The sequence below is a fragment of the Nansenia antarctica genome (assembly GCF_963989245.1).
Source record: "Nansenia antarctica genome assembly, chromosome: 3".
Classification (NCBI taxonomy): domain Eukaryota; kingdom Metazoa; phylum Chordata; class Actinopteri; order Argentiniformes; family Microstomatidae; genus Nansenia; species Nansenia antarctica.
In genome coordinates this window covers 80,702,437-80,728,854 of record NC_137688.1, presented here as the reverse complement: position 1 = coordinate 80,728,854, position 26,418 = coordinate 80,702,437, and the positions used below count along the sequence as shown (strand labels likewise).

Below are 26,418 nucleotides of genomic sequence, written 5' to 3'. Positions count from 1 at the left end.
GCTTTGGAATCACTACCACACACCTCGTATGGAGATCCCTTTGTTCTAAGGGTGCCATTTCAATAGTTTGTTGTCATTTCCTCCAAACCGGGCCCTATGTCATTGCATCGGACCATTTGGTAGCCAACCAGACGCTGGTTTGATACGTTGCAGCTGTTTGAGATGTAATGGACCAAGAACGGTCTATGCCAAGGTTGGTTGGGAGCTACAGTGATGGTTTGTTTTGGCTCCAGACCAGGGCTGAGCCACCGTTCAGTTCCTGTTTCAAAGGTTTTCACAGTGCATGTGATTATCCCTCCCCGGCTAACTATGAATAGATACATGTCACATGTCATTAGACTCAGGAAAACGTCAGTATTTTATAATGTTTCTGGCTTTATGGTGTCACAAGCTATTTCCATTACTTACTTTCATGAGAAGACTTTCAGATTTTAAGAAGCACTGGTCAAATGTCAGCTTGCAGTGCCACAGTGTGGTTGAATTTGATATTGCCATTGCACTGATGTTAAGGTTTGTTCTGGAAGTACTGTCGGTGCACTGAGCCCTATATATATGTGCTTTGATAGTTCTTTATTTCAAACAGCATTGTATACTTTATACCACATACCACATCACCTTATCAATGATCATTTGTATTATCGCACCAAAATAATATAGTAGTATACAAATACATATGATATGTATTATACTGTATACAATACAAACAAAATACATTACTAACATATCAATGATCCTTTTTTACGATCACTGAAAACTGGAACTAAACTCTAAAGTGCATTTCACAGAGTTTTGTTGTTTCTGTATTTTTATTTCACAGGACCTATTATACACATAAAATGTCAGAACCCAAAATTGTAAACATCACACCAGCACATTAACAGCTAATTTGGATTTTCAGTACACCTAACGGTGAAAAACAATAAGAAGAAGAATCAGAGATATAGATTTTCAAAAGCAGTGAACAGTGGGGTGGGGTTGTCAGGAGGACAGGTTGTAAAAGACTGGGGCCTGTCACATGGAGCAGGACTGGTAGAACAGGAGATAGAACAGGAGGTAGAACAGGAGGTAGAACAGGAGGTAGAAATCTCTCAGGAGGTAGAAATCTCTCAGGGGGTACGACAGCAAGTGCTCAGGATGCAAATGTTTGATGGAGAGAAAGCAGCCTTTCAGGAGGTCAGCCTTCCAGGAGGTCAGCCTTCCAGGAGGTCAGCCTCCCAGATCAGCCTCCCAGATCAGCCTCCCAGATCAGCCTTCCAGATCAGCCTTCCAGATCAGCCTTCCAGATCAGCCTTCCAGATCAGCCTCCCAGATCAGCCTTCCAGATCAGCCTTCCAGATCAGCCTTCCAGGAGGTCAGCCTTCCAGATCAGCCTTCCAGATCAGCCTTCCAGGAGGTCAGCCTTCCAGATCAGCCTTCCAGATCAGCCTCCCAGATCAGCCTCCCAGATCAGCCTTCCAGGAGGTCAGATGATGATGGTGATAATGACGATGATAACGATGGTAACGATGGTGATGATGATGATGATGATGATGATGATGACGATGATGACGATGATGATGATGATGGTGACGATGATGATGATGATGGTGATGATGATGATGATGATGAGGATGGTGACGTTGGTGACGATGGTGATGATGATGATGATGATGATGATGACGATGATGATGCTGGTGATGATGGTGATGACGATGATGATGATGATGATACAAGATGTAGGCTAGCAACGCCATCAATAGCAGCTGGACTCGTCACAGACGAGTCTGGCCCTCTCACTCCAGGAGCGTTCCGCCTGGCCGCGCCTCCAGGTAGTTAGCGATGTCATCGTAGTCCTCGTCTGAGGAGACCCGGGTGGGCTCAGGGCTCAGCGGGGAGGACAGCGCCACATCCTCATCATCGCTTTCACCAGGAGCGGGAACTGATGGGAATACTGATCAACATTGATCAATTAACATTATTAGCATTTCTTATGTCGGGGCCCCAATTCTCCCAACACCTTTCCCTGAAGTGTGTGCCTGTGCACACCTTTACATGGATCTGAATGCGCACCCCAAAACTATGCTGTGGGGGAATGCATATAGTGCACACTTTAGGAACAGGGTTGAAAATTAATAGACCCCAGCATCAGTCCCCATGCAGGGGAGGCTGGTGGAGGTAGAAATCGGAGGTGGTCTTAACATCTTCTGCTTGTTTATAAAGCTCTCACTGGCACAGCACCAGAATATGTTAAAGACCTTTTGCTAGCATTATCAGCCCAATAGAGCTCTCAGGTCTTCTGACGCTGGTTTTCTCTGTGTACCACATGTACAAAAGAAGAGATTTGGTGAGGCTGCATTCTCATTTTATGGATGCAACTTCAGCAATTATGTTCAAGTCAAGACTAAAAACCCATCTTTTTAATATTGCCTTTAAATGACTAAATAATTTAATGAAAATAAAATGATGATAACCCTAACCCTAACCCTTATATAATGATTAAAGCACTTTGAGCTGCAACATTTGCAGGAAAAGTGCTATACAAATAAAGGTTATTATTATCATTATTATTATTATTATTATTATTATTATCATTGTTAATGCATGGAATGGTATGAGGAATGGTATCAACATCAACACTGTTCCTCATTCCATGCATTTCTATGAGCTCCTCCACCGTCACCCTGCGAAGGCCTGGTAGATCAATAGCAGTACTAACATACCGTGGTCACGTGAGTGGACGTCAGGGTGGACGTCAGAGTGGGTGTTGTCCTGGTTCCCCGGGAGCTGTAGATGACCTGCTGCATTATGGGAATCTGGGGGAGACGGCCACGGGTCAGTTTCGTCTGATGGAGAAGAACAAGTAATTTGAATAGAAATAAACTTCTAAACAGAATAGATCAGATTGGTTAGAAGACAATGGAAAACAAGGAGTGGAAATATAGTGTCGTCAGTTTGGAGTTATGGCAGAGTTTGCACAACGGCGTGTTTGTGTTACCTGGTTGCGGCAAACTCTCCACAGCTCTTCCTGTGTTTTCATAGCATTCCCCAGAGGAGGTGCTGGACGATTCAAAGGAGTCTACGGGAACACAGCCAACCAATCAAAACCGTGACCGTGGTACGATTCTCTACCCTTCTCCCGAAGTGTGCACTCATATGTGACACGTTCTAATGCAACCAATCAAAATGTTCAGACTTTTCTTTTGAGACACAGAACTACGTTTCAACGTTGTTGAGAATCGCAACACACACTCTCTAGTCAAGCCCAAATACTGCAGCGCAATGGATTCTGTGTGTAATCCCCACTGCTACCTAGTTAACTATAACACTACTTTACATTGTTAGCAGGCTCACAAAACAAGCTGTGTTAGTTGACTGGCGATGAATCGTTGATTTTCAACAATGCGGAAATGTATTCACATTTCGAAAAAGAAAAGTCTGATCATTACATCGGATCCCGACATGAGGACCAAAGCATTAGAACGTGTCACATATACTCCGACTCATGGATATAAAAGGAATGGACTGGTGTAAGCAAATGATGGTGGAAACCTCCAGAGGAGGCTGGTGGAGGTGGGAATGGGAGGATGGGCTCATTGTATCATTGTGCATGACAATGAGTCCTCCGGTGTCTGCCTCCGCTGGTGGAGTCTCCAGCCCTGCTCGCACCAATCTAACGCCTTTGGATGCTTGAGGGGGAGTGACCCAAGAATCGTTAACGTAATCCTCGAGTCACTGAGCGGTCAAAACACACGTGTTTGATATAATCCCTCATTCTGTTCCAGACATTACAATGAGCCCCGTCCTCCGATTTCTACCTCCACCAGCCTCCGCCGGTTCAAACTGTCACCCTCACCACTTGCAGTGTCAGAGTTGTCTTCTGGAACTTTGCAACAGTCCTCTCTGGGGAGAAGGCTCAAGTGGTTTACATGTTCTTCAGACATCACGTTGCTTGGATCGCAGGCTGAAACAGTACACGTTTTTAGTTTTCTCTGAGATCAAATATACATTTGTTCAGTATCTAAAGACAGGAGAGACGGTGGGATTTGTATTATGTTAGTATAGCAACACACCAAACATGGCCTCACCCTCCTCAGACAGGCAGTCTAGAGCTGAAGCTCTCACAAAGGGGTTCCTGCTGTCTTGTCGGTGTCGCAGGGAATCTGAGGTCAAATTAAGAGTTAAGATAATATTGATTAGGCAGATATGTGTTAGGGTTAGGGTATGATAATATTGATTAGGCAGATATGTGTTAGAGTTAGGGTTAGGGCATGATAATATTGATTAGGCAGATATGTGTTAGGGTTAGGGTATGATAATATTGATTAAGCAGATATGTGTTAGGGTTAGGGTTAGGGCATGATAATATTGATTAGGCAGATATGTGTTAGGGTTAGGGTATGATAATATTGATTAAGCAGATATGTGTTAGGGTTAGGGTTAGGGCATGATAATATTGATTAGGCAGATATGTGTTAGTTAGGGTTAGGGCATGATAATATTGATTAGGCAGATATGTGTTAGTTAGGGTTAGGGCATGATAATATTGATTAGGCAGATATGTGTTAGGGTTAGGGCATGATAATATTGATTAGGCAGATATGTGTCGTCAGGAAATAACTCCAAAAGTTTTGGTTACATTATGAGCTCACTGCATATCAACATAACTGAATTTCAAATCTGGATGACAATCTTTAGCTAAAGTGAAGTATGTTTAACAGTAAATGACACTGAAAAGGTATATAAAGAGTAGCCTGGTCACAATAGATGTGTTTAAGCTATTAGCCAACTCCTACTGTCTTTGTCATGCCAAATGTGTGATTGCACAAACAGATTGTGATTGGACAACCAGGCAGTGTAAAGAGTAAATGACTCTTAGGATAAAAGAGAATAGAAAGGACTCTTACTGCGAAAGGTGGACAAGGGGACAGCTGACTGGTCAGTTGGATCGTAATGTTCATAGTCCGTATCCACAGAGGAGCTGTCAACACCACTCATCTGGGTCCACTGGTACCTGGGATTTGACGGGACTTTGGAAAACAAAAAAACAGAATAAAGATATATACTATATAACAGATATCACCGTCTTCGATTCCATACAAATCAAAACAGATGATCAGTATCAACAGGATAATACTAATATCTTGAATTTGCTTAAAAAAAAAGACATGTAAACATAGAAAGACAGTAGTAAACATACAGTATACTGAGGTAAAGTGGTAGCTCTGCATAGGGGAGTGCAGGACCAAAGAGCCTTGCTACTCTGTGACACCCTCACCATCGTTCTCTGTGGGGCCGTTGCTGAACTTGAGGAGATCAGCAGAGTCACGGTAGTTGTTGTCATGACGATCATTAGGCGCCTGCAGGCTGGCATGTCTCTGCTGAACTAAGAGTGCTGTGGACATTAGAAAGGCATCGATAGAACATTAGCGCTAAGTTGTATAAAATCCCAAACTGTTTTGAATGGTAGTGGTAGTTGTGACTGAGGTGTGAGGTAGTTGAGACTGAGGTGTGAGGTAGTTGAGACTGAGGTGTGTGGTAGTTGAGACTGAGGTGTGAGGTAGTTGAGACTGAGGTGTGTGGTAGTTGAGACTGAGGTGTGAGGTAGTTGAGATTGAGGTGTGAGGTAGTTGAGACTGAGGTGTGTGGTAGTTGAGACTGAGGTGTGAGGTAGTTGTGACTGAGGTGTGAGGTAGTTGAGACTGAGGTGTGTGGTAGTTGAGACTGAGGTGTGAGGTAGTTGTGACTGAGGTGTGAGGTAGTTGAGACTGAGGTGTGTGGTAGTTGAGACTGAGGTGTGAGGTAGTTGAGACTGAGGTGTGAGGTAGTTGTGACTGAGGTGTGAGGTAGTTGTGACTGAGGTGTGTGGTAGTTGAGACTGAGGTGTGAGGTAGTTGAGACTGAGGTGTGAGGTAGTTGAGACTGAGGTGTGTGGTAGTTGAGACTGAGGTGTGAGGTAGTTGTGACTGAGGTGTGTGGTAGTTGAGACTGAGGTGTGAGGTAGTTGAAACTGAGGTGTGAGGTAGTTGAAACTGAGGTGTGAGGTAGTTGAGACTGAGGTGTGAGGTAGTTGAGACAAAGGTGTTGTGAGGTAGTTGGGGAACCGACCATCGCTCCTCCTGTGGTGGCAGCAGAGCAGAGCGTTGGTGACCAGAGCGATGAGGAGGATGAGCGACAGGGCGATGCACACCAGCTGCTCTGCAGACATGGAGAAAAGGAAGCTGTCGCTTGGTGTGGTGAGACTGGCTGTGGTGGTTCTCGGTGCTAGATGGGAAACAACAGGAATATAATCTTAACCTTCATACTCTCAAAGGTCACAAAGGTTTGTCCAAATGAATAAAGAAGAAAAAACGAAACTGAAAGGTTTACTTGTGGTCGTGCTCTCAGGCGCGGGATCTGGCCCTGTTCCAACCAGCCCCAGTGATCCTGTGCAAGAGAGGATGGCATGAATCAAATATTGTTATTAAAGTATAAAATGTCAACGTGTGGTTCAGAATTTAAAGTTATTTTCAAATGTTGGAAAGGTTTGAACAAACCTTTAATCAAACATGGTTTTAAAAAATGTATTCTACACATAAACAATGTATTTGCTATTATCGTCATGCAGGAGTTCATACACTAACTCAGTCACTTACCTTTACAAATGAGTCCGGCTGCTGCTTTAGAGCCGGTGCAGAATAACTTTTGGTTGGCGTATTCTTCACATTGCCACAGGTCTGTGTGTTCTCTTCTACACCTGTAATACCACTGTGTTGTTCCAATGTTGTGAGTGAAAGGAAATCCAATGAAGGTAAGTGGGTCCCCACAGCCCAGCATTGAACACACCATGGCAGCCTCCTCCTTCCCCCAGCAGTCGTTGCACACTGACCCCCACGTTCCGTTACGATGGACCTCCACTTTACCAGAGCAGCGGTCCAGCCCCCCCGCCAGCCTCACTGCCCTCATCTCTGTAGAAGGATGGGAGAGGTGCAGAGTAACAATATAGTAGACATTATTTAGCCAATGATTAATGTGTGCACTGGACCAGAATTATAATATGAATTATTATTATAATTGATTACATTTATAAAGTGCTTTTCAGTATACAAAAATAATCTCAAAGTGCATAAAATAGAATATAAAATATAAAAATGGTAAAAAACAAAACTAACAAACAAAAACAAAAACAAATACAAAACCAATATATATACAACCAATATAACCATATAACCAATATATATATATATATATATATAACTAATATAACCATATAACCAATATAACCATATAACCAATATAACCATATAACCAATATAACCATATAACCAATATAACCATAACCAATATATATAACCAATATATATATAACCATATATAACCATATAACCAATATAACCATATAACCAATATATATAACCATATAACCAATATTTATAACCATATAACCAATATATATAACCAATATAACCATATAACCATATAACCAATATATAACCAATATAACCATATAACCTATATATAACCATATAACCAATATAACCATATAACCAATATATATATAACCATATAACCACTATATATATAACCAATATAACCAATATAACCATATAACCAATATATATAACCTTATATATAACCATATATAACCATATAACCAATATATAACCATATATAACCATATAACCAATATATATACAGTATATATAACCAATATAACCATATAACCAATATATATAACCAATATAACCATATAACCATATAACCAATATATATAACCAATATAACCATATAACCATATAACCAATATAACCATATAACCAATATATATAATCATATCATAAAAGCAGCGATCAAAGTGTAGAACTTGATGTGTGATCTGACCTGGTGGTGATCACCTTTTTAACCAACATCTCAATCAAGTTATACAACACCTGTTCTCTGTTAGAAATGTTCTTTATGTTCTACCATACCTAACCATTAGAAACGTTCTTTATGTTCTACCATACCTACCCATTAGAAACATTCTTTATGTTCTACCATACCTACCCATTAGAAATGTTCTTTATGTTCTACCATACCTCCCCATTAGAAATGTTCTTTATGCTCTACCATACCTACCCATTAGAAATGTTCTTTATGTTTACCTGAGCACACCACCCCGGCGTCCTCCTTGTGCCCACAGTCATGGCCCTCCCCCAGGGCCGGGCACTCCCACAGGCTCCTCTCCGCGCCCGTACAGTTCAGCTCGTCCAGGTAGATGGGCCCGCTGCCCTGAGGGAAGGGCCCGCCCTGCCCTGACACATTGAGGGCGTATCCGCAGCCCAGCTGGGCACACACCACGTCAGCATCCCTCACCTCCCACTGGTCGTCACAGACCGTGCCCCACCGGCCCTGCCTCCACAGCTCCACGCGCCCAGCGCAACGGTGCCCGCCTCCCTCCAGCCGCACAGCATGGTGCCCTGCCGCCACAGATAATAATAATAATAATAATAATAATAATAATAATAATAATAATAATAACAATAATAATAATAATAATAACAATAATAATAATAATACATTAGACTTATATAGCGCTTTTCTAGACACTCAAAGACGACACTTAGACACAGATACACACAGGTACAGGTTAGACACAGATGCACACAGGTACAGGTTCACGGGTTTCAAAAGTAGTTTACTTGTGGCCTGTTCTACCACCTGCTTATTGAGCAACAGGTAGTTGTTTCAATGCATCTACGTAATTACATATTGATAATTTGGGTTACATTTTTGGCATTTAGCAGACGCCTTATTCCAAAGCGACTTACTATCAATACATTTGACTAAGGAAGTGAATAATCAATTCACCAGTTCTAGCAGGAGGCGTAATCTAGCTCAGGCCAGGGGCCACTGGCAGTCATCGTGAAAACGTTTTTTTTTTTTTTTAATAGACACTGGAGAGACAGTACAAGGGGGACACTGAAGAGACAGTACAAGGGGGGCAGTAGAGTCTTAGGAGGCACAGTATAGGGGAAAATCAGGTGTCTCAGGAGATGTAGTGCTGGAGGGTGGTAACCTTACTACCATACTGTACTATGTACTATATTTGTAGAAAGTGACATGAGTATAGTCAATCAAATAAGGGTCATTTGACTTTGGCATCGGCAACTGATATTGCGGAAACAAGAACCAAGTGATGTACTGCACTGTTAGGAAGTCTTACCACATGTGACGTGAGACAGGACCGTGCAGTTACTCTGCCCTACATCCTCTGTGCAGTTGTGCAGACGGTGGTGGCTGTATGAGCAGCCTGTTCGGCAGGGGCTGTCCCGTGGTGCGTCGGTCTGGTTCAGGTAGTAGACTCCTCCACAGCCCTGGTCTTGACAGATCCGGTGGGCCACCTCATCCCTCAGCTCCGCAGCGAGGGGGACGGAGGTCCAGGTCTTGTTCACAGACATCCTCAGCTGCCAGGAGCAGCCCTGGGGTTGTTGGGTTATGTTGAGCTCTACTGAGAATGGGATCAAATTTGAAATGATTAATAATAATTATTACTTCGTTGGGGGTGTTTTGATATCAATAAATAATATCACTATAACTTGTAGGATAATGGGACAGAGACCCAGCCACAGTATGGCTGTGGTTCCATATTGTATCTAATTGTTCCAAAATCACACAGGATGTTAGTCATTAGACTTCAATAGATAGACAAAAAGAAGAGAAGAAGGAAAAAATTAATTGGGTTATGAAAAAGGTTGTTTTTCTTGTTTTGGCACATAGAGCAGTGTTATTACAAAGCTATCTAGCTTGATCTCTCTCATGGTTGCACCTGCAGAATCGCACCCCGAGCCGCCTCCACATCCTGTGACACAATGAGAAAAAGAATGCAGATATGGAGGACAGGTTGTGAGGTTTAACCAAGTTCAAGGTTTCAAGTTCTGCACCAAATGCAGGTTGGTTAATGCTGTGAGAAGCAGAATAATTCAGTGGTCACAATACCTGAGCATGTCAGGGTTTGATAGAGGTTTGTATGCACTAAGAGAGTGAAATTAAACTCAACGTGGTCCATTGTGGATATAAGGTTGTGTGTGTGTGTGTGTGTGTGTGTGTGTGTGTGTGTGTGTGTGTGTGTGTGCGTGCGTGCGTGCGTGCGTGCGTGCGTGCGTGTGTGTGCGTGTGTGTGACTCACTTTGCTTTTCGTCATGCTCAATTCCATCCGGCTGGGATGTATTCGTTCCAGTTTGAGAGGAGACATTTTGATGAGCTGAAAAAGAATGTTGATGTATTTTCTGATCAATCTCAAGGAAACATGACACATAACTTCAAATCCTTCATGTCAATTGAATAACTGTGTCAAAACTGTTGTCAGTGCTGTTGACCACATACTGTAGGACCTCCCACAAGCAAGACTTTCAAACTAACCACTTGACCAAGCATCCTCCTTTATTGGTATTCAGGATGTGAGTTGGTGTCAAATGTGGTAACTTTACTACCACCTGTAGAATGTATACATCTATATCCAGTTCATCAATTCTTTCTTTCTTTTTTTTAAAGACCTCCAATCAAGAATCTACAAATGTTAAGCTGAACATCCATGTTCTAAGTATAAGTAAGTAAGTACATTTTCTAACAGCATAACTCTTTCTTTGAAACCAAATTATTCAATCTATTATAATAATAAATATGAAATAAATATGTTTGCTATTAGGATAGCTATTAGTATACATACAGTACATACATGAAAAAGGTCAAACTAAATCTACTCAAAGCTACATTTATTAGCTGCCAAGAAATTAACAAACTTATTTTCATATTAGCTTTGATAGACATTTCAGGTTGATAAGTACGTTAAAGACAATGTAAAAGTCATTTAGGATAAAGTGCAGAACAGCACATTACAGTACCTTGACAGAGATAGAGTACGTGGAAGATTATATTCATATTCACCAACTTCATGTTGTCTAATCCAGACACTACTGTAACTAGAATCAATCAAAAAGAAAGTCTAATGTCCTCTTCTGATCTTCTGAACTAAGCTCTAACTGTCTGAACTGAGCTTTAACTGAACTAACTCTAACTGAACTAAACTCTAACTGAACTAAGCTCTAACTGAACTACGCTCTAACTGAACTAAACTCTAACTGAACTAAGCACTAACTGAACTAAACTCTAACTGAACTAAGCTCTAACTGAACTAAACTCTAACTGAACTAAGCTGTAACTGAACTAAACTCTAAATGAACTAAACTCTAACTGAACTACGCTCTAACTGTCTAAAATGAACTAAGCTCTAACTGTCTAAAATGGCATCCTTTGCTGCCTTATGTATGTGCCTGCACGATGTGCAGTTCCTCATTCGTTCCGCTGGCAAACAAATCACACTTCCTTCACAGTATCACATGATGGGTAACCTGGGCTCACAAGGTACAGTAGAAGCAAATCGGTGATAGAATGGAGTGTTACGCACATGCATGGAACTCAAGAAATTGGGTAAAATGTTTTATACGGTGCCATTTGGACTTCATAACTTGTGAAAAATAAATTTTTGATTTATCTACATTTTAATGTTCTATTATATAAAGGACATATCTAGCTTGCTGAAAAACATAGTGGTCGAGCTCAGGCACCTACATTTTATTTTATTTAGAATACCCTCTGTAGTTGAATAGGGCGAGTGTCTCCAGAACAGAGTGGACATATAACAGGGTGGACACTAACAGGGTGGACACTAACAGGGTGGACATTTTGAGTTAAAGTTAGCCTTTAGCCTGCCTGTGTTAGCATAATGCCTAGAATGACCATGAATACTTGATGAGGAATCTAATTTGCACTAAATACTTTTTTTGAAATTATTCAATTTGATTGATCTCCTCAATATTTAGGCATAACAGGGTGGACACGTTATGGTCAACCACATTAAACTCACTGGATAAAAACGTACAAATCAGATGGTAAAAGAGGTAGAAAATCACACAGCTTACTACATTTGAAATCCCCTCCACTGATGTGATGTCACCTCATGAGAGTGATGTGATTGAGAAATATGGTTTTCTTTTAAAAGGGACATTAACACAGCATAACAGGGTGGACAGTGATCGCAGGGACAAGCAATATTGTAAGCAAAACCTTCAATTTTTGTACAAAATATTTAAAAAAATGGATAAAAACTATATTGGATTTCAATAGATATTGATCAGGAAAATAAAATAATAATAACATATTTGGAAATGTATATGTTTTTAATAGTTATTTTTTGGATTGAAGTTGAATGAACAACACTGGGGACATCCCAAATCCCATGCAAAATCCAATTGACATCTTTAACCAAAGCTTTTAAAATGTAGAAAACAACAACTTAGAAGCCCATATCATTGTATTCATAATAAATAACAATTGACTATACATGAAAAACCTAATGGAATTAGTATTTGTCCAAATTTAGACAAAATACAACATGATTTAGTACTGGGGACGGAAAAGGCACCGTATAAAAAAAATGACCCACTTATATATTTTTTGTTATACATCTTGGGGCTTACTGAAACCAGTTGAATTGTTGACTCTCTGTCCGAACACTAATATTCTCCCTACAACATGGCAAGAACTTCAAGTAAGTAAACTATTTTTCAAAGCACCTCATGATAGGTAAAAGATCCAATGCATTCTACTCCACTTTGATTACCAAAGCAGACAGTATAGCTGGGTGAATATGAACTCAGTCTAGTCTATGAGCATTGAGCTCCTTAGAACTAAAAGTAGAGAAACAAGCTAAATGAAACACAATTAGAAACACACACACTAGACCTAATAGGCCACTAATGCAGTGTATCAGCATTCCTTTCCAATGCAGTCAATTGAGGGGATACATGTCAACAACATCAACAGAGGCTGTCTAACAGATAAACACGTTCATGACATTTCAGGAGTGATGAAAGGGTGAAACCAGAAACCCATTTGAGCGTCTATGCATGATGGTCTATGCATTATGGTCTATGCATGATGGTCTATGCATGATGGAAACAGTGGGAATTCTTTCCCCGGCCCCTTTAAAAAATATAAAATAATAAACATATCAATGCCACGAGGGAGGAACCTGAGAACCTTGAGATGAAGCACAGAGGTGGGACCCATCCTCTTGTGGCTGGCCTGGTGAGTTAAGTTGACAAATATGAAAGTGAAAATGTACATGAGCGTTCGTTTTAGATTGTCCGGCGTATGTAGGTGTGGTTTTCACATGAGAGCCTTTGATTGAGTTTTCGATTCTCTCTATTACCCATCAGCCCATTGTGCAGGCAATAAAAGCTGCTTCATCCACCATCCTGAGAGTGTCCCAATCCCTTCAGTACCGCCAAACACAAATTAATAATGTTTAACAAAGACAGATAAGAAGAACAGGGAACATTCCATCGCGAGTGAAGCGAGCAAGCGGAAAAAAATTTGGCCTCCCCAATTCTGGAAGTCACCAGCCTCCACTGCAGCACAGGTAATATCAAAAATAGTTGTATTATCTGCAATGACGTTTCTTGGAAGTCTAGGAGTGCACACATCTGGGGAAGGGACCGCAGCATTTGAAATGGTAGAAAACACAAGTGCAAATCCCGCCTACCCCATCCGGCACCGGCACGCTGAAACTAACGGGAACGAACCGGGCGAAATACCGTGATTTTAGCACAGGCGTAGACTATTAGACGCTGTCTATTAAAGCGGTCTTATTATCTTTGTTTTGAGCGATTCCACCACACATCCTAGGACCGAGGGGATGACAGCAACACAGACTAGGGGAAGTGAGCAGAGATCTGCTTACATCTGTTTACATCTGGAGCCAGAAGCACGTTGTTCCCCCTGCTCTCTCTCCTATTGGTCAGAAGGGTCTGTAGCTCCGCCCCGGTGTACTCTCTCTCCTATTGGTCAGAAGGGTCTGTAGCTCCGCCCCCCTTGTACTCTCTCTCCTATTGGTCAGAAGGGTCTGTAGCTCCGCCCCGGTGGGATGTTGTCCCTTGTGCTCTCTCTCCTATTGGTCAGAAGGACTCTACACTCTACGACACTCAAACACACTGACATTAGAAGATATCAAATATGTCTAAATGAAGATTTATGTTAATAGTTTATGTTAATAGTTTATGTTAATAGTTTATGTCAATAGTGCATTTGTGATAGTGTGGAATATGACATGGCGAAGATCATTTTTAAAAATCGATAGGCTTTAAAAGAAACACGACCCTGACTGAGTTTGTATTGAACTATCTGCCGGTACTTTTTGATACCTCTGTTGAATTGTGTTTAGGGACATTTTAGGCTCAAAATCTATATATTCTAGGGAGTTTAGCAGCAGACTATTATATAGGATATCTATTTTAGAGGAAAAGAATTGGGACATTTCAAGCGTTTGTTGTCCAACTTAGTACACATGCGCATTGACCTGACAAACCGGGAGATAAATACTGCTTGGCGCGCCGGTGAACAGACTGATCTGATCTACCAGAGGACCAGCAGCTGACCCCACAGCTCCTACAGGTAACTTACTGCTCCATAAGTATGTCTGATTGTATGTCTTAGACTTACGTGAATCCTATCTATAGAGTTCTCCAACTAATGTGTAGTATTATAGTAGTATTAGTTTGTCTTATATCCGAATGTGACCGGACAGAGAGACTCACTAGTAGGCTTAGCTAAGCCAGCTATCTAACCTTACCTGTTTACCTTTAGTATCCTAATAGTCAATCATTAATGTAGTGATGATTAATATCCAGACGTGGATAGAATTGTGCTTCTTTGTGACATTTGCTACCATGTTTTAGTCATGATCAGATCAAGTTAGCTCAGTAGCAGCTAACTAGTAGTTTTGGAGGGAGCCAAACCAAACTAGCGCCTAAAGCTTCTCTGTCTGTTGGGTCAGTTTGGTCTTAAACTAACAGTTATATCCAGTTATATCAGAAGTGATACATGTGTGTACACGTGTGCATGTATGTATACCTTTTGAAGGTAACTTGTTACATGTTTAGGACATGACTAGTGGGTTTTCGCGGGTAGATCCTGGGTGGTGTTGCCTGATGATATCTCGCGCCAGGCAGATGTTGGCGCGTATGTTTACACTGTGGCTAAGCTAAACAACTTGAGCTCATCCTTTCCTATTTCATTTTTTCAAGTCAATGTTATGATGTATGTTTGGGATCAGCTACTAATAGCTGCTTTTATATTTCCTGTACAGAAAAGAAGCTGCTTTCTTTTAATCATCGTTCACCAATCATGACTAGACGGAGGTAAGATCAGGCGCCAGCTAGCAGCTAGTAGCACTCATCACTAGCTGATCAAAGTCACTAGTTAGACTTGTTAGGCCCTGATGTTCATGTTTAAACTGCTTTCTGTCATAATGAAGTGAATGTTGTTTTGCAGCGGTCGTTTGCAAGGGAGATCTGAAAATGCCCCAATACATAGAGGCAAGATTACAAAGGTAAGGAAGGAAAATATGTCTAAAGTTCCAGTTCAACTTTATGTAAACTGCTGGGTTGTCTGACATAACCTTTTCATTTCAGCAAAACAACAAAAAGAAGACCCTGACCTTGTTAAAACGTCAAAATGAAATTCAGGTACAAATAATACATGCATCATGGACACAATGTGTGCTTAGCAGAGTGCTATGCATGCCAGTGATTATCTTTGTCAAGCCAGCAGCATTCATAACTGATATTAACTGTGATGTATATTGTAGAGCCAGTTGGTCCTTGAGGGAGTCCACAACCCCTGTGTTCTCATCGAAACGCCTGTGAAGGAGGTTGAGATGACCTGTGAAGAGCCAAGCTATGAGACCCTGACTTCCAGTAACCTCTCACTACAACCATCCCCTCTCCCCCTCCTTAGGTAAGTAGTGGCCCAGCTCTCTTCCACCTCTGAATGACACAAGACGGATTTCCTCTGTTTCTAATTTGTAAAGCGTACAAAATCCAACTCTAGAATGGTTTACAGCTGTGACCACAGGCCTACTTCATGTTCTGTTTGTGTTTCTTCAGCTGGGGCTGTCCCAATGACGTGTGGGAGAAGATGTTGATCAAGGAGCTGAAATACACCCACAGCAAGAGCTTCTTAGAGCAGCACCCGAGAATACAGCCCCGGATGAGAGCCATCCTGCTGGACTGGTTACTGGAGGTGTGTGTGATAACAACCGTGTTGTGTTGTCATGATGTGCAGGGAAGTGTATGACTGACTATCCAAGTGAAATTCTTCCTCGAAAGCTCTTCTCTTTGAAAAACACAAACAAATTGTGTGTTTGTTTGTTTTTATGTCATGGGTGGAGGAGCGGATAAGTGCTCCTAGCTCTTGGAATGATCTGCAACGCACTTTAAAGATTGATGTACTTCCAAACTTTGCACAGTTCAAGGTTTTGATCTAGAATCACTGCACTTCAGTTTTAGCAGATTTTTTATTCTCTCATCCTTGTTTTTTTTATTCTTGATTTTATCCTGTGCATGTGATTATGTTTTACTTGTTTTGATCTACTATGTTATTTGATCTTGTCACTCGTCGTCTCTGTAAATGAGGGGAACCTCAGTGGACTCGAGTTTAAATAAAGGTTGAATGAATGAATAAGCGGTTGTATGTCTCTACAGTGTCTGGTTTTGTCTCCCTAGGTGAGCGAGGTGTACACGCTCCACCGCCAGACGTTCTACCTGGCGCAGGACTACTTCGACAGGTTCATGTCGACCCAAGTGGACGTGGCCAAGGACCGGCTGCAGCTGATTGGAATCACCTCTCTATTCATCGCTTCTAAAATTGAGGTAACGGCCTGGTCCTGGTCTGAAGTCTCTGTCTGGCCTCCATTTTGTGTCGTGCGGCTCTTGTGTTGCACGTAGTGAAATGTACCTCCTCCCCTCTTTTTTTATGTAGTGCTTAGGGAATATTGTTTTCCCCACTACAACTAATCTTTTGGTCCTTAAAGTTTGGTTTGTGGTCGGTGCACCCCCCCACCCCCAACCCAACAAGATTACACTTCACACCCACTTCAAGCTAATTGACGCGATCCCCCACCGCCCCTCTTCAAACGCATTCTTGCCTGTATGCATAAACCCCGCCTGGGCTTCACACACAGCCACAGGGTGTCAGACGGCAGCAGGCGGGGGGGGGGGGGGGGGAGAGGAGGTGAAGACAGCCATATCCTTAAGCCCAATTTATGCTTCTGTGTAAAATCGACGGCGTAGCCTACGCGTTGGCTTGCGTAGGCTACGGTGTAGGTTGACGCGCACCTCTCCAAAAATGTAACTACGCAACCGTAAGCACTGTGATTGGTCCGCCTGGTAGCACATGATTCCGACTCTCGTAGACCAAAATGTGGAAGCCATGACAGAAATGTCATTTACTTTTTCTGTAATTACTTATTAATAAAGATTTGAAAAATGATAACCATCGTATTATCTTAGTTTAATGTCATTTCAATGCATCATAGAACTTTTATTTACAACAAGCATAACAAACAAACAAAATCGCTATTATGCCGCTATGAGTACACCGTTCCAACGGAGCGCCCCATGGAAGCGTCAGGCACAGCCTTCCTATAAGGAGCGCGATTCACATTTACGAGATGTACAATCCTGTTTATTTAGAAATAAATGATTAGTTACAAGGAGCCCATGGCTGTTCAATGATATTTATGATAGACATATTTAATGTAAAGTTATCTATAAGAACTGTGATTGGTCCGCTTGGTAGCGTCACATTCAGACTCTCTCGTAAGTGCGGAAGTCATGACAGAAATGTCATTAACTTTCTGTAATTACTTATTAATAAAGATTTGAAAAATTATGATAACCATCTTATTATCTTAGTTTACTGTCATTTCAATGCATTATAGACATTTTCTTTACAACAAAAATACGTTTTTTGATCGCTATTATGCCGCTGTGAGTACACCTTCGACGCAGAAGCATAAATTGGGCTTTAGTTCTGTGTTATTTTTGTCATGTAGGGGAGAAACAGCAGTGGGAAGCAGCCGTTCTTGAAACCTATACTCGCTGTTCTGTAAAGATGCTTGGGATAAAAACATTTAAAAAAAGAAAAAGAAAAGAAAAGCTCCTGCTAAGTGGCGTGCCTGGTGTTCTCTTGTAGGAGATCCACCCACCCAAGCTGCACGAGCTGGCGTACGTGACGGACGGGGCCTGCCAGGAGGAGGAGATCCTTCAGATGGAGCTGATCGTCCTGAAGGTAGGGTCAGGGGTCAGGGCCATGCCGGGGGGCTGGTATACACTTCAACTTTGCATATTGTGGTCCAGTGGTCTAGCACCATGGCCTGGGGTGGTCCAGTGGTCTAGCACCATGGCCTGGGGTGGTCCAGTGGTCTAGCACCATGGCCTGGGGTGGTCCAGTGGTCTAGCACCATGGCCTGGGGTGGTCCAGTGGTCTAGCACCACGGTCTACAGTACATACATATGCCCATGTCGGCATGGGTTCGAATCCGGCCCACGCCCTGCTGATATGCCCTCTCCTCCTTACTTTCCTGTCTTCCTTACTTTCCTGTCTATCTTCTCTATCCAATAAAAAGACAAATGAGTGGGACTGCCCCACTCATAGGGCGTTCACACCGGCAAAGAACCGTGCCAGTCTGGAACCGGCCGGCGCGTTCAGACCGAAACTCAATTGGTTCGGAGACTGAAATGTTGGTTCGCAGCGGGAACCATAAAATAGTGGTTCTCAAGCGCGAACCAAAACGTAGAACAGTCACGTCGTCAGTGGGTGTGTCATATTCTAGGCTGCAGAGACCAGCAAGAAGGAAGGAGACTAAATTTAATCTTATCTCAATCTTATCATTAGTGATCAAAAACAATATCAAAAGTTTCATTATGTCATCTTCCTCACATGCTCAGCAAACACACACACACACGCGCGGACATGCGTGAACGCTAGTTACACTGGTGTGAACGCGGGCTCGTTCGCCAGACAGCACCAACGTTCAGAGGTTCCCAAACGCGAACGCAAACCGGCACGGTTCTTTGCCGGTGTGAAAGCCCTATCAAAACATTTTTTAACGTTAAAACTTTGCATATTTACATATACGCCGTTTAGCAGACGCCTTTCTCCACAGCGACTTACAAATCCATTTCAAGAGGTAAACATTTTACACATGTTGTATTTGTAAGTGGCTTTGGAGAAAGGCGTCTGCTAAACGGCGTAAAATGTAAATATGCAAAGGTTCAAAGTGCATGCTGTATTCAGGTGGTCCTTGGCTGTCTCAGAACCGGCCTTTGGGGGGCGCTACACACAACCCAATGCTGCATCTGGGTGGGAAGCTTTAAGTATTAGAGGAGCGCATAAATGCCTCATCAAACAGTATAGTGTGCGATTACCCTTTTGAGTACTAACTGTGTGGTTACCCTTTACTAACGCACCAGCAACGAGTCCTCTGTCACTGAACCCCCACTAGCAGCCACGTGTGTTCTGACCCGGGCCTTGACATGTGTTCTGACCCGGGCCTTGACGTGTGTTCTGACCCGGGCCTTGACGTGTGTTCTGACCCGGGCCTTGACGTGTGTGTTGCAGGCGCTGAGTTGGCGCCTCTGTCCGGAGACCCTGGTGTCGTGGCTGAAGCTCTACATCCAGATGGCTTCGCTGAGCGACCTGGCGGACGTCCTGCGACCCCAGTTCCCCCAGGAGGAGTACGTCCAGGTCACACGGGTACGTACGTCCGCTGACACCACCATGTCTGACGCCACCAGGGCTCGTCGGTTAGGGCTTGAGCCTCCAAACACCAGGGGGGGTATTCCAGCCACGAGACAAATCCAGCCACGAGACTTATCGAAAGCGACGTTGATGGAATACCCAGAAGTCAGTTGATGACTTATTTCATCCTGTTAGGACTTGTTGTTATCCAGTATGCCGTAACATGGACATGTCTCATGTACACACACACACACACACACACACACACACAGTCAGTAAGAAGACGGTGTACACACACACACACACACACAGAGTCAGTAAGAAGACTGTGTTCACAGACACACACAGTAAGAAGAGGGTGTTCACAGACACACACACACAGTAAGAAGACAGTGTTCACACACACACACACACACAGTAAGAAGACAGTGTTCACACACACACACACACACAGTAAGAAGACGGTGTTCACACACACACACACACACAGTAAGAAGACGGTGTTCACAGACACACACAGTAAGAAGACCGTGTTCACAGACATACAATCAACATGCGGTTATCACAATCAAGGGCAATTTTACTCAATTATTTTGGTGTGTTTTTGTTTGTTATGCACATAACCAGTGGAGGGAAGCGGGGGGGGGGGACATGCTTTATGTTGATATTGTTGGTTCTCTTCTCAGCTGTTAGATCTGTGCATCCTGGACATCAACTCGTTGGACTTTGAGTACAGTGTGTTGGCTGCCTCGGCACTGTGTCACTTCCTGCCCTACGAGGTGGTGGGGAAGGCCTGTGGTAAGACCCCAGACTGTTCTCGCTGCTTGGCACAGTACAAGAACTCACTATTGACCTTTTTAGTTTTTTTCCGATATCTTGTATCATGTAGGCTATATATATTAGAGGTGGGACGCGATTAAACAACATTTTATTAATTAATCGCACGAGAAGCAACAGTTTTCAATTCAAATGGATAGTTGAATTTGGTATACGAGTGAATCAATGAATCATCCTGTTTATTTTAGCTACACAGACCAACAGATCACACAATGTACCTAACTTAATGTTACACTAACCCTGCCCACCCCCCCACCCCCCCTCCCCACCCAAATATCCTTGGTCAAAATAATAAACAGACCAACAGTTGAACAGAGTCACAAGTGCCATCTAAAATGGTAACAAACAAAAAAGCAGTACCCTTCACAGTAACAACAAACCCACTGGTGTCAGGAACCTCTAAGCCTGCTACTCCTTCTGCTTCTCTTTCAGCCAGCTGCTGAGACAAACCAGCCTGTTTACATGTTCACAGCTCAAGGCTGCCCACGTTTGCACTATGTTGTCTGCACGGGAGAAAAGTCTCTCACATGGGACACAAGTGGCAGGGCTGGCCAAATACCCCCCCCCCCCCACAAAAAAAGTGATTAAAATGCATATATATATACAGTATATACTGTATATATGAATCATGGCTCAACAGACTGCTCTTCTCTCTGCCAGGCCTGAGGTGGGAGGACATGGAGAGCTGTATAGACTGGATGGCTCCCTTCGTGGAGACCGTGGCTGGGTGGAGCAGGGTGGAGCTGAAGGACTTTGCCAAAGTCACCTCCGACGACAGGCACAACATCCAGACTCACACGGAGTACCTGTCCATGCTGGTGAGTAGCCCTAGCCCCGCCCTGAGACAGAGTACCTGTCCATGCTGGTGAGTAGCCCTAGCCGCGCCCTGAGACAGAGTACCCGTCCATGCTGGTGATGAGTAGCCCTAGCCTCCCCTGAGACAGAGTACCCGTCCATGCTGGTGAGTAGCCCTAGCCGCGCCCTGAGACAGGGGGGCTTTACTGAACAGCTATGTATCCAGGGAGAGGCCAGGGGCCGGTTGCATAAAGTTAGACCCGATCTTAGACTTAGATCTCACTTTAATAAAGATAGACCCAGTCTTAGATCTCACTTTAATAAAGGTAGACCCAGTCTTAGACTTAGATCTCACTTTAATAAAGGTAGACCCAGTCTTAGACTGAGATCTCACTTTAATAAAGATAGACCCAGTCTTAGACTAAGCGCTCACTTTAATAAAGATAGACCCAGTCTTAGACTTAAGAGCTCACTTTAATAAAGATAGACCCAGTCTTAGACTAAGAGCTCACTTTAATAAAGATAGACCCAGTCTTCGACTAAGATCTCACTTTAATAAAGATAGACCCAGTCTTAGACTTAGATCTCACTTTAATAAAGATAGACCCAGTCTTAGATCTCACTTTAAGTCAGTCTTGCTATAGACTAACATTTTTTCCTGTTGCATAAAGCTAGCCTATGAGTGACTAAAGTAAGACTGACTTAGATAGCCTGTCACACAATGCATTCTAGGTAAAAATAAGACACACAAAGAAAAAAACATGGGGGCCGAAACAGCTACACCCAGTGGCGGAAGATATGAGAGAGAAACTACATTTTAATTTACATTTTCTTCTGCTCAAAACTTATGTATATTGGAGGAATATAATGTGGAGAAAAGTATACTGCTTAGCAGTTTTAACCAGTTAAGTAGTTTACCACACTGGAGTTAGTGTTAGCTAGCTACTAGCCCTGACCCATTCCCATAGCAACACAGCTCTTAAATCAAGCTTAGCCAGGGGGAAGGTGGCTAACTTTCTAACCTCAAAATAAGCCAGTCTTGTTTTTTTATGCAACAGGCAGTCTTAATAGTGGCTTAGACCAGTCTTAATCTATCTTTATGCAACCGGCCCCAGGTCTCTTTTGCGGGTGTGCCCCATTTACAATACAAACATGTTTAGCACCTTTAAGATACACACATGAATAACTTGATCAACAGCAAACAGTCTCTGAGCTGGTCCCTACCCAAGGACTTAGAAGTAGTGTCAGGGACCAAGTGCTCCAATCGCAGGCTTTTTTTCTTCTTTTTTGGGGGGACAGATATAGTGAAGACAGAAAGGAAAGCAAGGAGAGAAAGCATGTCAGCAGGGCATGGGCCGGACTCAAACCCATGCAGACATGGGCATAATATGTGTGCACTGGAGACCACGGTGCTAGACCACTGGACCGCCCCAGGCCACAATCTCAGGCTGTTTTAAGGTCATTCCATGTGTGAGGAGCATAGTAGCTGAACAGCTTCGCCCAAGTCTGTAGACACCTGTGGAAATGTAGAAAGCTCTGAGAGCGTGTTTGATCATATAATAGATCAAACACGTATAGATTATAAACAAAATCTATACATTTAGAAAATGGATCCATTTCCGTGTGTGACTTTCAGTTGTCTGGAGGGTTTAGGAGGTGAAACACTTTCCTACAGTATTGTGCTCTGCCGCAGGAGGAGGTGGGTGAACTGGGTCTGTTTTGTGATTTCAGGATGAGGCCAAAGAGAGAGGGTTTGAGAGCCAGCTTGAGAGCCAGCTCCTAACTCCACCCAACAGCACAGAGAAACCCACGTCACACTGATCCTGGAAGGACTGGGCTGAGGTTCTGAAGACTGACCTGATGCAGAACGACAGCAGGAAGAACTCAGGCTACTGGACCTGCTGTCAGAGACCCTGTGGTGTTCAGATCCAGGCGACTGCAGGACACGGGCCTGTTTACTGAGGAGACATTTGTTTTGTTTTTTGTCGTCAGGGACCAAACAAATAACCACCAGAGTTTGCAGAACTCTTTCGAACCAAGGCCCAGGAATCTGGTTGTTCAGAACCAGTTTCTGGGTTTGGACGGATGGGGCCCGTTGCTTAGTGGACATGTCTGCATATGAGTGTATCTGATATGAACTTGAATTCTGGCCAAAGTTTTATTTTATAGTTAAAATTGGCTCTGACTTACAGGAGGGGGATGGACGCCCTCCCATCTAAGTGTTAAGGGTTGTATCGACCAACTAGATGTGTGCTTAGATAAGAATGGTCTTAGTTTTTAGTTTTTTAAAATCCCACTGCCATTTACTAGGACGTAAAACATTTGATTTCTAAAAGAATTGTAAATATGTCTGGACGATTACATTACATGAATTGCTGAAAGTTGTGATTGTTTTGTGTATATCAATATGAAAATAACCAACAGAAGTGAAATCTGTTGAACTTGAACACTGCATAAGGCTTATTGTAATTCAAAGAATTATTTATGTAATGTGTGCTGTCTGTGAAACCAGGACATGATTGTATACCTCAAGGTGGGGACTGCCATCTGACCACAGGGAGTAAAATGTGTAGAAATGTACAGAAGATCAACTGAACTGTATTTATTTGAAAATCTTTATTTTCTACCACAAAAATAAAATGTACATTGTTGTTTTTTTCCTTATGCTGCCTGGTCGTGTTTAACCTAGGTCAGAAGTAGAGTTTAGCCATGGCTTGCAGGAACTTCTTCTTCCTCTTCTGAGCGGCCAGCTGCAGAACCTCTTCTGGGTTGCTGGCGTTCAGCTCCGTCTGTCCGATGGCCTTGATCTGAGGAGGAGAGGAGAGGTCATCATCTGCTTTTTAGCACATTTCTTATTCATTTGTTTTCTTTTTCTCCTCCAGATTGGGACAATGAGAGTAGTGTTAGCAGGGCGCAGTATTTAAAACACTTTTCTACAAGTTCCAGATTTTTTTTAAATATATGATTCAGGATCAGATTTATCTGGCATAGTTTTTTTTTTTTTTGTATCGGGGAAATTGAGCTGATCTTGGAAATTGAGACCGACCTCGGGCCACTGGGGGGTTTGGCAGAATCTCAAGTCGCTCCTCGCCTCAAAACGCATTTGAGGAGAAAGTCAAAGGTAAGAAACCTGAGACCTTCTCCAATGTGTTCTGAGACAGAGGTGATGACAGAAAACGCACAGAATATATTGCATGTCTAGTCAAGGTGTTACCATAGCAACCATCAGATGTGTGGCTGACTACCTATACATACCTTATACATGCTTTGCATTTAAGAATGGAACTGTATTTGTATAAACAGCTACTTACTGCAATCTGTCTCTTCTCACTCTCACCCCTTTTATGGTGGATGTCTGCATACACAGTTAAGTCTACATACACAGTTATGGGGGAAACATGTCTGCGTATTCTTTACAAGTTAAACATGTTTAGTACTGTGAGCATCTGTAGACTGAAGCAGCAACTCACTTGGAATAAACCAATTGAGCAGGGTTGGGGGTCATTGTCTTACGTTAGGTGTTTCACCTGACCTACCAGTGTGGGCAGAGTCACTAACTGTCATAAGACAATGGGGGAAGGGGAAGGTTTAATGTGAAACGGTTGGTTGGAGATGAGTGGACCATCAGTAGAGGACCATCCACGGTCACCCAGTAATCCTGTCCAACCACAATGAATCTCCATAGCAGGTTTGAAGGATACGAGTCAGGTATTCCAGGATGGTGACGTCCCAGATGTAGTCATAGAAGGAGTCCATGGCGTCGTGACTGGAAAGACAAGACACAGAACAGTAACAGTGTTTCTTTTATTTAAAAGAATGATGGGATGAGATGAAAGGTCATCACTGGGTAAGGACTTCATGCATATTGCGCTTTGACTGAAAATGTGTTTAAAACAAAAAAAAGAATGTGAATTATGTGTGTGATTTCCCTTTGTTATGAACCACCAGCACGTCACGTCCTACTGTACCTGTTCTGCTCCTGGAGAGCTTTGAAGGCCGTCATGTAGTCTACCTCCCTCAGGAACTGACACAGAACTGCAACCTAATCAGCAAGAAAGCCCAGTCAGCCATGGAAATCCTCATCACAGATATCAACCTACAGGATAAGAGTAGAACTCATCAGACAGACAGACGCACGCACACTTCTGACTAGGTTCTAACCTGTGTGTGGCAGTTCAACATGGAACAGCACTTGATCATTCTCTTCAGGACCTACAAGGAAACAGACAGGGATGGTAAAGGTAAATACAGTGCAAAGCCTCTCACATTTACATTTACATTTTTGGCATTTAGCAGACGCCTTATTCCAAAGCGACTTACAATCAATACATTTGACTAAGCAAGTGAATCATCAGTTCACCAGTCGTAGCGGGAAGAGTAATCTAGCTCAGGCCCGGGGCCATTGGCAGTCTCCGTGATAGAAGGAAAAAAACAACTAAAAAGACAAAATACATATTTTTTTTTCTTCTGTCTCTCACAACTCACACAGCGAGCCAGGGTGTAACACACCACCCTCACGAACACTCGCTCCAGGCCAGCTACAACGCCAGATCTACTAACGCCTGGATAGTGTTTAACACATCAGCTAACCGCATCAGAGGACAGTGAAACTGTCAAGTAACTAACGTGTCAAGCAGCCATTGGCTGATGCGCCCAGCACGACTGACTGACCTCCTCCTCCCCCACCGCCCTACCCGTACCCTCCCATCCTCATCCACTGTTCCCTTCACTGTCCCACCCTCCAAACTCAAAGGCTTCGGAGACCGTGCTTTTCACGACTGCACCCCGCCTCTGGAACTCTCTCCCTCAGCCACTCAGACTCACCCTCACTCTCCACTTTTAAATCCCACCTCAAAACCTACCTGTTCTCCCTGGACATTGCTGTGTTAATTGTTCCCTGTGCTTGTTCGTTAACTCTGTGTTCTATGTGCTCATATAGCGCTATATAAATACAATTAATTATTATTCAGGGTTCCTACAAGTTTTAAGTATTTTTTTTTTTAGACCTCTTAGAATATAATTTTAGACCTATTCACACCACCATATGATAGCTTTTTGTCATCCTCGAGGTGATGAAATTAGGGATTTCACTGCCATACAGACAAAAAAGTCTGAAGAATAATTAATATAAAATAAACAAGTCCCATAATTACTCAAAAGTAAATTTGCATTTCTGTGTAAATAGATGTGGTCGGACTGATTTCCTTG

General features: G+C 42.8%; 3 protein-coding genes across 4 annotated transcripts in view; 1 reads left to right on the top strand and 2 right to left on the bottom strand.

Moving 5' to 3' along the window:
* Nucleotides 1–1,772: 1,772 nt before the first annotated feature.
* On the bottom strand, nt 1,773–9,395 carry LOC308154468 (T-cell differentiation antigen CD6-like; the record flags this gene model as incomplete). Its single annotated transcript, XM_080527628.1, has 8 exons — nt 1,773–1,918; nt 2,700–2,792; nt 4,884–5,006; nt 5,255–5,371; nt 6,085–6,240; nt 6,612–6,923; nt 8,100–8,414; nt 9,161–9,395. 8 exons carry the CDS (start codon nt 9,393–9,395, stop codon nt 1,773–1,775), a joined length of 1,497 nt encoding a protein of 498 aa, XP_080383754.1.
* A 6,317-nt stretch (nt 9,396–15,712) lies between these two features.
* Nucleotides 15,713–23,172, top strand: LOC308154467 (G1/S-specific cyclin-E2-like; the record flags this gene model as incomplete). Its single annotated transcript, XM_080527627.1, has 8 exons — nt 15,713–15,792; nt 15,942–16,077; nt 16,560–16,706; nt 18,031–18,126; nt 19,459–19,593; nt 20,265–20,376; nt 21,076–21,233; nt 23,041–23,172. 8 exons carry the CDS (start codon nt 15,713–15,715, stop codon nt 23,170–23,172), a joined length of 996 nt encoding a protein of 331 aa, XP_080383753.1.
* A 649-nt stretch (nt 23,173–23,821) lies between these two features.
* Nucleotides 23,822–26,418, bottom strand: part of ints8 (integrator complex subunit 8) — a 29,062-nt gene continuing 26,465 nt past the window's right edge. For both annotated transcript variants that reach the window (XM_080525864.1, XM_080525865.1), the window contains exons 24-28: nt 25,372–25,422; nt 25,179–25,252; nt 24,912–24,976; nt 24,522–24,565; nt 23,822–24,017 (exon numbers count right to left, since the gene is read on the bottom strand). In XM_080525864.1, coding sequence (XP_080381990.1) covers nt 23,901–24,017; nt 24,522–24,565; nt 24,912–24,976; nt 25,179–25,252; nt 25,372–25,422 — 351 coding nt within the window. In that variant the 3' untranslated portion in view covers nt 23,822–23,900. The remainder of the gene's footprint in view (nt 24,018–24,521; nt 24,566–24,911; nt 24,977–25,178; nt 25,253–25,371; nt 25,423–26,418) is intronic.